At 38.3% G+C, this 18,208-nt stretch overlaps 1 protein-coding gene across 1 annotated transcript in view; it reads right to left on the bottom strand.

Annotated features, from left to right (window-relative positions):
• Positions 1-18,208, bottom strand: part of LOC137273308 (tudor domain-containing protein 5-like) — a 68,323-nt gene that overhangs the window by 6,629 nt on the left and 43,486 nt on the right. Inside the window, exons 14-15 of the mRNA XM_067805876.1 lie at positions 1,457-1,602; positions 842-956 (exon numbers count right to left, since the gene is read on the bottom strand). Of these exons, the coding sequence (XP_067661977.1) occupies positions 842-956; positions 1,457-1,602 (261 nt within the window). The remainder of the gene's footprint in view (positions 1-841; positions 957-1,456; positions 1,603-18,208) is intronic.

The following is an 18,208-nucleotide window of genomic DNA, read 5'->3' as shown; positions in this document are numbered from 1 at the left end:
TCACACTAAACACATTAACCTATGCACACAAGTGACAGATGAAATAAAAAGTTGTGAAGGGTCCTCAGCTTGTGGGGACTGGGTGTAGATGACATTGCACGCTCATCTGTGAGTGAGCGGGTAGATTCTTACACCACATCAATATTAGGGCTATATGGCAGCAGTCTGTAAATAATCGGGTCTAGACCAGACAAACCAGACTGAGTGATAAACAACATGACAATTGGTCTATGCAACTGGGATACAATGACAGGTGTCAAACAAGTCAGCGAACCTGACCACCCGATCCTGTTAGTTGCCTCCAAACATGGGTTACTGAAGATAAATTTAAAAAAAAAAGAAAAAAAGGAAAACATATAAAACTGGCCAACGTTGCGTTAAAGTTATAGAAACAACATCCCATCAAATTATTAGAAGAGTACTACTTGATAATAATAATAGTTTATATATATTACTCATTTATTCATGCACGTTGCATGCACACAGCACTGATATAATACCCCTGGTCAATCAGTCAGAACGCTCCCTGTGGAAAATAAAGTGGCTGCCCATCAGGCACTCCAGGTTCAAACTCAGTCTGCCAATGTATCATACAAGGTAACCTTGGAGCCATTTTTTAACTAACTCACTTACCTAACAACAAGATCACAAGCATCATGTGTACTTCATTAGCGGCTGAAGTCCTAGAAATCTCATGAGTCAGGCTGCCGAACACAGTCACCCATCCAAGGACTTTCCGCACCAAACATTAATTTCCACTGATTGAGACATGAGCTCTGAGTATAGGACCACTTCATTCTAAAACATTAATGTCATAAAACACTGACGTGTGTGTTTTTACCATTGATCGGAGAATATCCTCTTCCCAGAATAGAGCCGATATTTCTGCTGAGATGATCCATGGTTCTGCCTCCCAGTTGATCACGTGAACACAGACAGAAGGGGTCAACTCCATTCTGAAAGGTCATCAAATTGAATATCCTGCTACCGAAACATTTTCAAAGGACTAAGCAAAGGAGTGAGCAATATGCATGTATCCGCAATATCATGGCAGGGGACACCAGGAATGGACTTCACACAGTGTACTGATGTGGAGAATCAAACATGGGTTTTAGGCGTGACAAGTGAACACTTTAAGCATAACTCAAACATATATCGCATACTGACTCATGATCAGAGCTGTCCTTCACTACACCAATGTGGACTTTGTTTGAAAACAACATGGTACCTGTGAGAGGTAATACCATTCATGTTTCTGATATTTCTTAAGACAATTTTATTCAAATGTTTAAAACCTACAAAAGCAATGACAAAGAGGTTCAATTCATCAATGTTTATATGAATATGGGCATGAAAACAATACATTTCTCAGCTAATGTGACATGATATGGAACTGAAATACACTTTACTGTGAATTGTAAATAAGGCTGCATATATATTGTTTAGAATTACGCACGGACGAACAAATCTTGGACTTCCTCCTTCTGATCCTGATCCAGCACTTTCAGCTTGGCCTCCAGTTGCTGTGTCAACAGTGTTTGTAGCAGTGCCACCTGGTGAGCCCCCAGATATCATGCCATATAAGAGAGCATCGTCAGGAACCTGTAGAAATAAACAGACAAAAACTGAACATATGAACATTGTAACAGGCAACAGTCTGACACAGGAACCCATGTCCGACATCGGAAATGAATAACTGGATAAGGTGGTATGAGTCGGTTGACAGCATGTCATCACACTCCGAAGGCAGAAATGTTTGCTCATGATACCCACCACATGTTTGTCCTGTCTAGATGATATATTAACATGGTGAATATTCCTGGACTATGGCCAGCTCGAGTGTTATACAGCTTACAAACAAAATACAGCATCTATTGGTGGGTGAAAACATGGCGCTCGAAACAAGTGAGAGATCACCCTCAACTTTAAGCTGTATTGCAAGCCCACAAGCCATGAAAAATTAACCAGAGCCATACAAACAAAGGGAGTCAGTCACAGACTGTGTGAAAAGGTTTGTGAGTGAGTGAGTGATTGATTTTAGTTTTATGCCGCACTCAGCAATATTCTAGCTATATGGAGGCGGTCTGTAAATAATTGAGTCTGGACCAGACAATCCAATGACCAACAACATGAACATTGATCTGTACAATTGGGAACCGATGACATGTGTCAGTCAAGTCAGAGAGCCTAACCTCCCGATCCCATTAGTCACCTCTTACGACAAGCATAGTCGCCTTTTATGGCGGTAAGTATGTAAGTGGATGAATGAGGTGGTGACATGGCTGGGTTGGGCTCCCTTTTTGAGTTAATGGTCATTGATGTATAGGGTTAACAGATAAAGAAACACTATGGTGAATCCAGAGTTCAAACCTCTACATGGCTAAGGGAATCAACTCTGTACAGTAAGAGTGAGTGAGTTAGTTTTGTTTTATGCCACACTCAGCAATATTCCAGCTATATGGCCGCGGTCTGTAAATAATTGAGTCTGGGCCAGGCAATTCAGTGATCAACAGCATAAGCATCGATCTCCCAATTGGGAACTGATGACATGTGTCAACCATGATCCTATTAGTCGTCTCTAGTGACAAGCATAGTCGCCTTTTATGGCAAGCATGGGTTGCTGAAGGCCTATTCTACCCTGGACCTTCACAGTCACTCACTGCATGAAGTCTGACTTTTGAAGTTGGATTATGAGATATCAAAGCACCCTTCCATGTATCCTCAATCAACAATGGAACTGAGGTTGAACCTGGAGCGAGCAATCCACTACCAAGAGCTTTTGCTAGTTTGTGGTTTTACAACAAACATCATTTTTCCAGCTATTTTAGAGCAGCCTATAAATAATCAGGTATCGCCCAAACAATAAAGTGATACAAGCAGAGTGAGTGAGTGAGTTCAGTTTTATGCCACTTTTAGCAATATATGGCAACAGCATGTCTTGGGATACCAGAAATCAGCTGTACACATCGTATCAATGTAGGGAATCAAACCTGGGTCTTCAGCATAACAATAAAGGCATTAACCATCTAACCATCAGGCTGCTCCACTGCCCCGATTCATGTAGAATGATAACACAAATCAAAAAAGTCACTGACCCCAATTTGATCACCCATTCCAGGATGCTGCCATTTTACCAACACTGGTAAGAACAATTCCAAATCCATTTCATATACTTTTTATCATCACCTGCCTCCCAGCCAATACTTGACTCTTATATATACACAATGAGTATATTTTTATTTTTTATTTTAGAAAATACAATACTTTTGGCACATCTCTTTGATTGGCATTCTTACTTTCTTGATGACATTAGAATATATGCTGAAACGTCGCCTATACAGATGAAGTTATACATCCATAAAAACAGTCTTCATTATTCACCTCTGGCATAAAATTCCCCAAACTGCAAGTCAACAACCCTGTACTGAGTAAATATGTTTATTATAATATCTGGTTACTAAAGTCTTATGTTTTAATACAGTTTATCATTTTTTTTCTATGAACTCCACATTATTGTTGGTTAAATCACATAAAAACTAAGAGGCTGACTGCACCAAACCACATTCAAATCTTCAGAGATTACCACTAAGGATTGACCACTACTGATAACTTGAAATGAATATTGGTTCTCAGATAGTGGATGCATATATCTTACTCACTGACAGACTGAGTTTGGTTTTATGTCACTTTTAATAGTATTTCATCAACATGGTGGGGGGGACACCTGAGAAAAACGGCTTCAGACTCTGTACCCATGTGGGGATTCAAATCTGAGTCTTTGACATGATGAGCCAATGCTTAACCATCAGGCTATCCCCACTGCCCTACATCTATTTTAATCCTCGTAATTTGTTTTGAAATGTCATTTTTGTGAGCCAGCATATTTTTTCACAACTAAAAAGCAAGACCTTGAGATAAGTCTCGGTTGTGTTTGCTTATTGTTTAATGTCAAACACTGACAGGTAAAACAGTTCCATGGGTAAATGATAGTTGCGACTGAAGTTAGTTTAGTTTCATGACAATGTAGAGTGAGTGAAAGAGTGAGTAAGCATGGTTTTAAATCCCGATTGTAGCATATTCCAGCAATGTAATGCCAGGGACACCAGAAATGGGCTTCACACATTGTACTCATGTGGGGAATTGAACCTTTTAGCATGACAAGCGAACTCTTGACCATTTAGGCTACCCTATCACCCAGCTGCTACTGCAAACAAAATGTTTGTCTGGTTTAAAGGTCATATATATTGAACACGATTGGAATACTGATTATCTGCAATCCATCCAGCATTTTTCTTTGGTAACACCCACGGTAGAAACAACAACTGGAATGCTGATAATCTGCAACACACCAAACATCTTTCTTTGGTAATAACATTAACAACACAGTGTATTTGTAGAGTGCTGGATTCTGTGCACTAGTGCATTCTCTAAGCACTACATACTTGTTAATCTGATTATCATTACCCCAGATAACCCATGCTAACCCATCCTGTTACAGCTGGAAGGTTAATAGCCTTGTTTCACTGGGTATCCAGTTTCTGATGGGTGAACAGAGGCAATTTTTAATAAACTCATTCTCATATTGTGAGACCACATGTGTTTTGTTGTGGTACATGAGTGAAGGGAAATTTTCATGAGGTAAGCACTCAGACACTGTCCCCATCCAAGACTGTCTGTGCCCAGTGTTGCTTAACTGATTGTGACCTTAGCTCAATGGGTGGTAACGTCCACAGTACAAATACATGAACAACCAATTCTCACTGTGACATCTATTGCCAACAAGATATTGATTCCATCATTAACTGATAACTATTTACTCATCCATAATTACTGATAATCGAAGCTGTTGCAAGTAGCCGAACAATTACCTTGATGATTGCTGGGGTGGAACACATAATTAGGAAACCTGGAGATCCCATCAGCAACCAGTCACTTACAAACATCAGTTATGTTTCCAGTCCATCATCATGTTTTTTACCTTCTTTTTCCCCAAATATGGTAATCATTTATCAATATGTATCATGTCTGCATGTTCTGAGTGAGTGAGTGAGTGAGCGAGTGAGTGAGTCTGTGAGTGAGAAAGTATAAAAAACTAAAACACATTTTGTTGTACAAATTCATTCTAGTTTCGCAAATACTCTGTGAGGATGGTCAGGAACTTATTTTAATTTGATCTCACAAAGTTATTGATAAATGTTAAAAAACCCAATTGTTTTTAGGAGATATGTAAAAGAGAAATGATGTTTCATACTTATTATACACAGAGAATTAACATTCAGTGATTTCGAAAATTTGTTTTGACATCTGTAACTTAAGAAAACAGAATTCACTTAATATTTTTCAAGATTTATCAAATTATCACTATGAGTTGATTTATAAATTTTGACATTTACAGCTGTCGCAACAGCACTAAATGTCCGATAAACATGAATAAAATTTCAGCACTTTCTAATGTAGTTGATCTAAGTGTGCACCTCACTTTAAACCATGCAAGTTCATAACTATTGACATTTTTATCCAACACTACCAGACAGATGAAACATTTACAACTGTCTCTCAGCACCTATTTAAAAAAAACCCAACACAATAGACAGCTAAACAAAGAGTACACTCCAGTATTAGACAGTACAAGCTGACAAATGCTGACATTGATAAAACACCTACAACCCCGTCAGACAAAACATCTTCAACTGAACATTGCAACTCAAAGAAACCCACAGACTATTTACATGCAACCCACCCACACAGTCTCCACTGTCCCAAGAAGGACAAGCCAGGACCTGTCACCAACCGTCCAAGGAAATCAATACTTGTCAATACACCACATTGATCTGCTACCGGGTCACCCTATCTCCCTCCATACCTGTAGACAAACCTACTGCAGTGTAGGCTTTGTCTGGCCACCATTGGAGACAATTATAGGACATTAAATATACCACAGCCAATTCTCTCATCAAGGTAAGTCCCGTTTAAATTTGTTCACTCTGTGTGTTGTTAATATCGACTCACCTCCAAAGTTGTCAAACATGTTTATACAATTCATAGCCAATGACTGGTGGCTTATTTGAATGACAGTTAATTACTATCATAACAAACAGGTTTACTCAACACACACAAAACATTATTGTTTCCCCTGGGTATATGATATGCATATGTTTACTGGGGTATATGAAATAATTATGTGTGGTATACAACAAGCACATGTTGATTCCGGGTATACCACCTGCATTTTGGTGTTTACTCTGGGAATATGATATGTATATGTTTACTGGGATATACAAAAATATTACATGGGGTATACGACATGCATATGTTTACTCAGGGTATAGCACCTGTGTTTACTCAGGAAATATGTCTTGTCACTTTTTACTCTTGGTATACAGTAAATATATTAATTCAGGGCATGTGGTATGGCATACAACATATATTTCCCCAGAGTTACTTCTGTACTACGTGTACAGTGGGGGATATTACCCATGACTTATTCGAATGAATGTTGGATCATGACATAAAAAAACCTGTTTACACTAACAGCGATAAATAATGCAACTCAATCCAATCCAAGTGTTTATACCATGCTTTAGTGTCTGCAGCAAGAAAGGAGAATGGTATTTTTAGGTCTGTAGATCAAGAAGAATTCTCTAAATCAGTAATGGTCTGGTTGACACATTGTACACTACACACATGTAGTTCAGCATAATTAGAGATCCTGATTAACAGTATAGTGAAGGTGATTAACTGTGCCTTAAGACGTACAGGCACATGCTGGCGAAAGTTAGAGAAGCAGTAGACTGATTAAAGCATCTTAATTGTTGAGCGAATGTGAGTCACACTGAGACTGAGTGGGTGAGTTGGGTGAGTTGGGTGAATGTGAGCCACATCAAGAGTGAGTTGGTGAGTTGGTGAGTGAATGTGAGTCACATCAAGAGTGAGTTGTTGAGTGAATGTGAGTCACATCAAGAGAAAGTGGATGAGTTGTTGAGTGAATGTGAGTCACATTGAGTGAGTTGGTGAGTCACATCGAGAGTGAGTGGGTGAGTTTATGATTGAATGTGAGTCACATCAAGTGAGTGGGCGAGTTGGTGAGTGAACGTAAGTCATATCAAGAATGAGTTGGTGAGTGAATGAGAGTCACATCGAGAGGGAGTGGGTGAGTTGGTAGGTGAATGTGAGTCACATCAAGAGTGAGTTGTTGAGTGAATGTGAGTCACATCAAGAGAAAGTGGATGAGTTGTTGAGTGAATGTGAGTCACATCGAGTGAGTTGGTGAGTCACATCGAGAGTGAGTGGGTGAGTTTATGATTGAATGTGAGTCACATCAAGTGAATGGGCGAGTTGGTGAGTGAATGTAAGTCATATCAAGAATGAGTTGGTGAGTGAATGAGAGTCACATCGAGAGGGAGTGGGTGAGTTGGTAGGTGAATGTGAGTCACGTAGAGAGGGAGTGGGTGAGTTGGTACGTGAATGTGAGTCACATAGAGAGGGAGTGGGTGAGTTGGTACATGAATGTGAATCACATCAAGAGGGAGTGGGTGAGTTGGTAGGTGAATGTGAGTCACATCGAGAGGGAGTGGGTGAGTTGGTACGTGAATGTTACAAAGGAACAAACAAGTGGAAGAATGATTACACTAGATGAGTGAATGAGAAAAGGAATACCTGGAGGAGGGAGTAACAGCAGTAATAAAGGAATGTTGAGTAACAGCAGGAATAAAGGAATGTTGAGTAACAGCAGGAATAAAGGAATGGTGAGTGATAAAATATAACAGCAGGATGAACGAAGAAAAGGTTCATATATAGAACCCATTATTAGATGAGCCCTGAATGTGATTTTTATAACTGTCTTATTCCACAGCAAGTCCCCGAGGTCGTGTTGGTTTACTGTGAAAATTGACATGCTACTTATTTCAAAGGAAATGATTGCTGTAATCAGAAACAAAATCAATATGAACATGGAACATGGTTGTGACAAACACTGTTGAGCGTCTATTACTATCGTCAGTGACATACTCCTCAATGTTTCAAAGTTATATGTTCATTATTCTACCTAATAAATCAATAAATTACTTATCGAAACAAATCAGGGAACACCTGAGAGTACAAGTATTTCCTCAATCTTTTCCAGGTTCATTCACACGTGTGGCATTGCACTGTGACATTCTGGAAAAGAATGAAGGAATACTTACACTTTCAGCTGTTCCTTTATTCGTTTCCATGATCATATCAATGTCAATACTGAGACAGGACAAGTTTGTCAAATATTTTCAAGCCTATAACTAGAACACCACTGTTCATATAAACACCATTATTATAAGATTAAGTGTTGTCAAGATTAAGCATAATGCATTATTAACTGAGCTAACCATATGGTATAAGTCTACTGGGTAAGCACTCACCTGTGAAATACCATACTTTCATTTAGTTAAGCTTCTAGACCAGCTCTGGGTTTCATAACAGTTGAATCAAATCATCAATAATTGAGCAATAAAAGATAAATCTCTTCTCTATTATGTTTTAATATTACATTTGTATAATGCTAAAGCATAGCCATGATGTAAGTCAGTTAATGTAGTTAACAAAGGTCCATAACTGCTGTGTAAGGATGGCTAATAAAAATCGGCACTAGCTGACCTCAGAACACCATGGGACAAGCGATGCATATTGACATCCATGGATTGTCACATACTGTTTTTATTATTCATATTTAAGACAAAACGGTAGAATAAACAAGTCATGTTCTTTTTGTGCAAAGACCTCTTCTTTCATACGTTCTTTTGTTGCATTTGAAACCATTATTGATGAGTATTTTCATTTGTACTGATCTGCATCATTGTTTCACAAAACATAGAGAGAGTGAGTTTTGCTCTATGCCACACTCAGCAATAATCGAGCTATATGGCGATGGTCTGTATATAATCAAATCTGGACCAGACAATCCACTGATCAACAACATGAGCATCAATCTGCATAATTGGGAATTGATGGTATGTGTCAATCAAGTCAGCGAGCCTGATCCTGTAAGTCGACTTATGACAAGAATAGTCTTCATTTGTGGCAAGTCTGGGTTGCTGAATATCTATTCTTCCCCAGATTTTCATGGGTCTTTACTGTCAACAGCTGTCCACCACCAGATCCAGTGAGCCATACCATAAATATCAGGCATAATATCATCTGGTCAAAACAAGCACTGATTACTGGGCATTGTTGGGAACATGTCCATGAGTACTAAAGTGCCCCAGTTTAATTAGATCAGTATGACAAAAGCATGACAATTTGAAAACACAAGGTAACGAATATGTTCAGGGGTTGATGCAGAGATCAAGTAAGGGTTAGTAGGACAGAATTAAAAAAAGTCTTTGTCACATACTAGGTGCATGCAGGTATAGATATTAGGTTGCGTATGTCAATATTAGGATGCACCAGTCCATGGTTGTTTTATTGATAGCCCTGTATGGATACACACTGACATGGTACACCTGACAAGTCCTTGTCTCATACCCTTAATGTTAAATGCCAGACAGGGTGACAACAGGTACCATGGTTTAATGTCTTTTGGGGGTAGCCTAGAGGTTAGTGTTTGGTTGTCACACCAAAGGACCTGGTTTGGTTCCCCACATGGGTACCATGTGTGAAGCCCATTTCTGATGTCCCATGCTGTGATATTGCTCGAATATTGCTGAAAGCATTGTAAAACCCAACTCACTCGCTTGCTAATTTTTCCAAAATGTCTGACATATCTTATTTGGGTTGCTGGGTGGATAAAGCTTTTGCTTATTTTCCTCAAAGACCAGGTTTCCATTCCCATTTCTGATACTGTGATACCGCTGGAATAATGCTGAAAGCCGTGAAAAACCCACCTCAATCCCTCCTTCCCTCACTCGCTCATGTCTTCGGGTATTCCATGGCTGGGGTCAAGCCGCCAACCTTCTGTTCTCCCAGGTCTATCGACTTGACTATGAAGGTGGTATGCTTAGGAGACGATAGGTACTCAAGACAAACTGACTGACATATTTAACTCTCAACATGCCATGCTGTAATGTCAATACTGAAAAAGCCTATGAGCTTTTTTCACAGTAGCCATGTATAGGCTAATGGGCTGTGACAGCCTTTCTCAGTAGACTAGATGCTCCTGTGATTGGGTATGGTCTTATGTTTCTTTCAGCAAAATTCCTGCAATATCATGTCAAGGAACACCCAAAAGGGGTTTATCACATCATCCCCATGCGGGGAATCAATCCCTGGTCTGTGTCTGTGTGACAAGTGAAGGCTTTAAGATCAATTTTATTGTAGAGGATTGTAGACTGCTCAATGCTCCAAACATACACGACTACAATGTAATTTGAGTGAGTGAGTGAGTGAGTGACTGACTGATCGATTGACTGATTTCAGTTTAGTTTACTGCCATTGTCTTCAGTCATATCACAGTGTGTCAACTTAATGTTGGTGGATAGCTTGAACTGATGCAGTTTTCAGCCATTTTGGGACAAATCAATAACCTTATATATGGCGCTGAGAAACCAGAAACATGTTTGGAGTGAACCAGCATTTGAAATTATGTTCAGTATGAAAGATTCACCCACTTCTGGATTTCCCACAACCCTGCCCCACCCCCACCCCCACTCCGTGACACTACTGTAATAATGTCCAAAGGGACATTAAACTCAGTCTTCCTCTATCACTCCCTCCTTCACTCCCCTTAAATTGCTTTGTATCTCATAAAACACTTGTTACACCGAATGCAGCTGGGTTTGATTCCCCACATGTATGATGAGTGAAGCCCATTGCTGGTGTCTTCTTCTGTGAGTGGGTTAATAATTAATGTCACATTAGCAATATTTCAGCCATGTCATTACCATACTAAGTCGTGGTATTGGTGGAATGTTGCCAAAAGCATGATGGTAAACTAAAATAATGACACTCCCTCCCCACCAATACACACACAGACACACACACACTAACACACACACACCCACACACACCCACACACACCCAAACACACACACACACACACCAAAAAAAACAAAATAAAATAAAACAACTACTAACAACACACCTTTATCAATACATTTCTCCTTGTGCTAGTATTAGCCATCACTTCTCCCATGAGGAGGTCAGAATTATGGTACACTCAGCAATCACAGAACAAGCAGAACACACTAATGAGCTTGAAGCCCTAAAGTGAGCGAGTTTGCAGGTGATCAAGTGTTTCATTACAGTATAAAGGAATCATCAGTATTTTAATCAGTGGTCAGTGTCTTAAACATTCAACTGAGTGAGTTTCGTTTTGCACTGCTGTTAGCAATGTTCCATCAACATCACAGCGAGGGATGGGGAATGTGGGGAAATTGAACATGGGTCTTCAAAGTGACAAGTGAACGCTTTAACTACGAGGCTAGCCACCACCCTACCACTTGATAGCATGAATGGCTATCTAACCCACTAGGCCATCATGACCTGCTATCACATGTTACAAAAACACAGTCCACCTTCTTATCAGCTGTGACACCATGAGCTTGTTATCATTCTGCTTGGCAAGTGATTCAGTGAGCTGGGTTTTATGCCCCCTTTAACAAAATTCCAGCAATATCACAGTGGGTGACACCAGAAATAGGCTTCACACATTGTACCTATGTGGAGAATCAAACACGGGCCTTCAACATGAAGAGCCAATGCTTTAACCACTAAGCTACCCCACAGTGGGTAGCCAGATGGTTAAAGCAGACTTTTTACTAGTGATATTGAAGGCACGGGTTCAATTCCTCACATAGGCTCGGCCACTTTCACAAGAACAATGTTATGTACTTAATACAATAATTATTTTCTTCAAATAAAGAGACTGCCATATGTACTGTAGAGCTGACAGTTCCATTAGGAACACAAACATACCTATCACCTGCTAACAAGTCTCTTCTGCTATGCTACACACAGGCATTGACAAGCAATCCATTACGTGCCACTCAGATGTCTAAACACAAAGACCCTTTCATCAGCTCTCAACACCATGCAATGTCCACGATCCTTTACCTGCATAGTGCTAAAAGCCAGTGTTTGTACAGCCCATGGTCCATCATAATGTATGTAGGCATTCCTCCAGACAAAGCCACTGTTACCGACGTCCATACTCGACTTAACGTTAATGATTTCATTGCTCACATTGACTGTGCATGCCTTTTAATGTGACAGCCAGAATATGTCACTTCTGCAAGTGAGGGAGCATAGTCAGACGGCTTTAACACTGATATAGTGGTAATTTAGGTTATCAAAGCCCTTCAGACACTATGCTGATTCACTGTGAAATTATAATTTATGACTGGATGATCAGGTCTGATCAATGGCTTAAATCAATCGGTGTGCGTCATTTACCAATTTTATGTACTCTATAAGAAAACATCCATAAAAAACCCCAACAAATCATTATTTATGATTCAATATTAACGATCACTTCTGATAAATGATTTAAATCAATCAGTGTGCGTCATTAACAAATTTTATGTAGAGTACAAGAAAATGCCTAACCGACACAAAACCCAATACTTTCCTCTGCAATTTAGCTTTAAAAAAATGTTGGCTTAACTTTTTTTTCATATTTTTCAACAAGTACTAAGAAGTTTATGGTCAATAAACGAAAACAATTGGCTCAAACCTTTCATAACTGTAAAAGACGAGGCAAATGCATTAATTGACCTCTAACTCAGGCATAAATTCTGTTCAAACATCAATCATTTCAGTAATGGCAGATTAATCTAGGCGGATAACATCAGGGACCTAAACAGGATCTAATGTTAAGTGTCATTGCAGGCACATTGTGAAAATGATTACTAGCTTGAAATAATATGAATTTCAATTTTTTTAATTGAGGTAGTGCAAACAATGCAGTGGAATATTATTGAGCACTGCAACCTTTACATTATTTAATATCAAGAAATACACTGTAAAATACACATTTGTACAAGAAAGTAGAATTCAAGTATGTTGTCAAATCTTCAAAATATTGGTATGAAAATACTGACAACAAATGCAGTACACCTGTGGCAGTCCTGAAATCAGAATCACTTTCAGACTTTACATGTGTGTATACATGGAGAGAAAGCCAGCAAGTTTTAGTTTATGCTGCCTACTGATATTCCAACAATATCACGGCAAGGAATCAAAGAAAAAGGCGTCACATATGTGCCCTTGTTGGGAAACAAACCCGGGTCTTCGGCGTGAAAAGTCAATGCTTTTACCACAAGGTTACCCCACTGCTCCTCAAAGCCATGAAATAAGCCATTTGTCACGCACAACAGATATACATCAATTTCATTCTTTAAATTTCTAAGGACATTTGATGCAGACTTAGGAACAAATATCGGCCTCTAACAGGTCTAGATAAATATAGAATATAGATGCAAAGTGATACCAGATATGAAACAAAAAGACCCGAAAAACTTTGTCAGCTATCTTGTGGTTCTTTTATGGATTTAAATCTTTGTCAAAAACGTTCAAAATGAAACCAAAGTCTTAGAAATCCACAGATCCATGGCAAATTCTGTGTTTGGGAAAACTGATAGGTTGTTCGTTCTACTACTACACAACGGTCACAATTAGCACACATTGTGGATATGAGCCAATGAACAGCTGATACTGGGAGGGAAAAGGGAGAGAACTCTGTACACTGGACTGTGGTGCTACACAACAAAGGTCGTCCTAGCTATTACTGTATATTACTGTAGCTAAGCCAAATGTTTAGTACAGAAAAAGAAAAAAAAGCAATCTGTAGAAGGTGTTCAGCTTATCTACAGACTACACTACACAAACCTCTTTCTGGTGGTAAGAAAACAACATTGTATCGGCGAAAATGAATGTGTTTAACATGGAAAGTCATACTGAAGAAAATAACCCAGGATGAATGATGACTGAATTATTAACTAAACCAATACAACATGTCCTCAAATAAAAAAGAACAAACATTGATCAATTGAAGGGCATGCTATAGACGTTTCTTCATGATTCTTTAACTGATCAGATAAGATCAAGTTGAGATTTCCACAACACGTTGGTCAATAATTACAATCCATGATAATAATGACATGTTCTAGACCGATGAGACGGTATTCTGGAACATTATGCATGCATAAAACCCCAAAATACACAGATTTGCTTGTTTCAGATGAATGACAATAAGTCAATACAAGCCTAAAACAACAATACCAAGATGCTAAGGATAAGAATGTGTAAAAATCAAGAGTTAAGACAAATTATGTCACACTGCCCTAGTTACTGTGATATAGGACAGCTCCGCTCAGGTAATCAGCCACCTATGGTCATCAGGAGCTCAGGGGGAATTTGTCTACCAGTAACGCTGATTGTACTTTGAATAACCACAGCAACTTTTTTCTTAAGCTGGTTTTACACCTTTCACAAGAGCTTTCAATTATACTTCACCTTAATGTGTAAACATGTGGTCAGTAGGCATTAGAAATATGGAAAAATAAATAAAAATCATGGTGGACAAGATCCTGAAAGATTATTTCAACATTCTATTTTGGTGGGTTTGCAAATGTTAAAGATTTGTGTATTTTATCGCAAAGTGGGTTTTCAGTCTCATCTGTCATAGAAGCATTCATAACCAAAACCAGGCTCTCTGAAATATAATATATCATCTTCTATAGATTGGGTTTCCATAAATAAATCATTTCAGTAATATCTTGATATAGTTTTAGGGTTCAATCCTGAAGCAATGACTGTCTTTTCACATCTACTATATCCATACATGTTTACAGAAAAATAAAATTCCTAGACAAGCCTTACTGCTTTTAGACACTGAACATTTGATATTCTGAGGGCAGGGTGGGTATTTTGTACACAGACAAGGTATTTTGATTTTATTGGTACAAAAAGTAATTCTCTAAAAAGAAACTTGTGAAAACATCTTATAACCTTGTATTTTTAGAGACAGACAATATATTTTTCTTCCAAAAGCCCAAAGCATAAAAATACTTGTCAAGCATTTGTTTAGACAAGATATGTATTTTTAAAAAATTCCTTCTCCCCGTCTCCTCAAGAAATATGAAATCATTGGCTCCAAAACTGTTAGCAATTCATGTTAAGATTGAAAAGAAATTTGGGATAGATTCCTCTCTCTCATCTTGCTTTCAAACCCCTGAATATTGGTTAATATAAACTGTCATTGTAATAGTTTATATCCTGATTCTTGGTCAACTGTTGGATACAAATTCTTACATCCTACAAGCACTCAGTGATAACTGCAAAGAAGACAAGATCGCAATGATCAACACTGAATACACAGTTGATGGAAATCATTGATTGGTGTTTTCTAGGAATTGGGAAAATCATACACCATTCTCCTTTGAGCGGCGTCTTCTAGGAATGGAGAAAATCATATACCGTGCCTCTTTGACAGGTGTTTCCTAGGAATTGAGAAAATCACATACCATTCCCCTTTGACTGGTGTTTTCTAGGAATTGAGAAAATCATATACCATTCCTCTTTGATTGGTGTATTCTAGGAATTGAGAAAATCACATAGCATTGCCCTCAGGAGAATTGTGATCTGAGATTAAATTGTCATAAAAAAATCACCCAGGAATGATAGATTTCATGATTATAATGCGATGGATATGTTCACAGATCGATCATTTTGGAAATATGAGACTTATACAGTATCCAGTATTACCGAGTACAGATACATTGGGTAAAGAACATGTATGAAGTTTTTGTGATTATCTTTAGGCCAGACCTATTTTATTTCTTGTTTTACAGATTTTTGTTCACAGAAAACCCGAAGGGAGGAGGGGAAAAAATAAAAATAAATTACCATTCAAAGTAATATTCCATTTAAGTAGTCAGAGTATTTTACATGTGGTAAAGTCTATATGGGATAAAAAAACAATCTAAAAAAAATTTCGTTTTAGTTTACATTTTTGCCCATTAAAAACAATAGGATTTTAATTTTTGAACAGGGAAAATGAACTTTAAGCCTTGAAAAAATATGACAGGCGGATCCGAAAAACAAGAAATAGATTTGGTCTGGCCTTATGGTTTAAAATAAAGTCTACTCAGTCTACTACTTTCAGGCACAACAGATGCTTTATGCTGTTATTCAATAGCAAAAGGGCATGCTGTAAAACTATAAATACATGAATTATATGTTATATTTGGGATTACACTTTCTAAGGAAAGTTCAAGTCAAGTACTTTTTAGAGTTGAAACTCATCTGGGATTTGAACCCACACCCTCAGCATCAGGCACCTAATTGCCAGCACACAAAGTCAGCTGCCTAACCCGCTCAGCTACCACAACTTCCCGGATGGGACTCAACTAAACAAGCACAAGAATTTGTACGTTGCAAAGAAAGTAAGCCAAATTTAACATATGCTACATTTGACCACTTTCTGAATGGGACTGTATAATCAAATTAATTCATACTTAAGAAAATACAATCTCTGAATGTGCAACCTATGTTTGAGATAGCTGTTATTAGAACCAGCATGTTTAGGGAGTTACAATGTAGAAGACTGGATTGACATCATCAGTACAGTTAGTGCCATCTGCTGTCAAACACCCAAGTTCCCAATATATTGCAATATGAGTACCTGAATCGCAATATTTTGTAATTATTTATTTGATGAAACACACACCTGGTATCCAGGTTTGGTCACCACGGTACCAGTAGTCCCTCATTAATTATTGGCAAATAACAACATGTAATCCTCCCCTGTCTGTTTCCCAGGGACTTCTGCTACGAACAAAGCATGACACACACTTCAACATCAAGCTTCAATCCTATCTAATCAATTGCTTGTTTTCTATGCCATAGGTATTGATATCAATGCATCATTTATTACGATGCCTGTGAACTAACCTCATATGAGACACTTCTATCTCATAATTGAACCATTACATAGGCACAAGTTCCAGTATGATACAAAAATGATTATTAACTACCTAACAATCAATGAGCAACTCAATGCTATTTCTACTTTCTATAAAATTAATATTTTTCAAAACTAAAGCTTCTGAGTGGAAAAATATTTCTTTATCACCGTTAAGTCAATGTGATAAGTAGAAAAAAATACAAAAAATTTCAGGTAGCAAAAAGAGTTATAAAAAAATCCTAAAACAATCTGATATTTATGTGCTGCAACTTCTCAAACCATCAAAATAAAAACATAAGCAGACTGTTGAATCATCTAAACTATCAATTCAGTGGACTTGAATACTAACAAGGGGAATGTTGAGATTAATTCAGCTGATGACTGCCATGAGACTGCCATGAACATCTCATCTCATCAAGAAGAGATTGCCCTGAATTATTAACACAATCACCGACTCCACTGGCCAGACTTTTACCTGGTCAATATGAGTGCAGGTAAAGTGACAACACCAAGCAATCCCATATTGATCCGCATAGAAGCTTGGTTGGTGTATACAAAGCCATATCACCCGGCCATGTAGGTAGACAAGGGCTTGGTAAACTTGGTAGAAAATCAGGGACAGGCAATGTACAGTGGTATAAATGTGAATTGATCAGCGAGCACAGCTTTATTCAGCCATGACTGAAAGAAATGTCATGTTAGCCGTTGTGTAAATAAACCCAGTGTTTGTGTGTAGGATCATCAGCGTTTATCATGAGCTGGGCTGGCTATGTTTCTTTATGGAACACATTAGTTAAATGATGCTCTTTCATAAAGTAATCATGTAAGTATTAATGTTTTGGCTGTTGTGAATAATCCAGTATTTCTCATTGTGATCGACTGACTCTACTCATTCGGATATACTTATGTATGTGTAACACTAAAATTAGTGTCTGAAACTGCAGATGCGTTTAGGCAAAAGAACGATGCATATTTCAACCGCTATGAAGCGTCACTGACGGTGTTGTAAAGGATTAAACACCTTGTCTCACTCAGGCTGAACTACTCACTGACTTCAGATCAAATGACTGGATTGGATATCATTGTCTATATAGACATCAATGAGTCTGTATGATGCTTCAAGCTTTTGAGCCATTACAAACTTGACTAGTTACAGGATGCACAGCTTTGCACAGCTTTGATAACAAGAGATCACAATTAAGGTAGGTTGATCCAAAGCATCAGTCAGCAGGACTTGTGTGGTGCTACTGGCTAATTGAGGAAAAGGATGTAATCATACAGTTCCAGTGTGCATGAACACTTTGCTGTGACCAGAGCAAGTTGATTTGGACCAAA

Source organism: Haliotis asinina, chromosome 2 (assembly GCF_037392515.1).
Source record: "Haliotis asinina isolate JCU_RB_2024 chromosome 2, JCU_Hal_asi_v2, whole genome shotgun sequence".
Taxonomy (NCBI): domain Eukaryota; kingdom Metazoa; phylum Mollusca; class Gastropoda; order Lepetellida; family Haliotidae; genus Haliotis; species Haliotis asinina.
The sequence above is the reverse complement of the archived record's forward strand: the minus strand, read 5'-3'. Positions and strand labels throughout refer to the sequence as shown.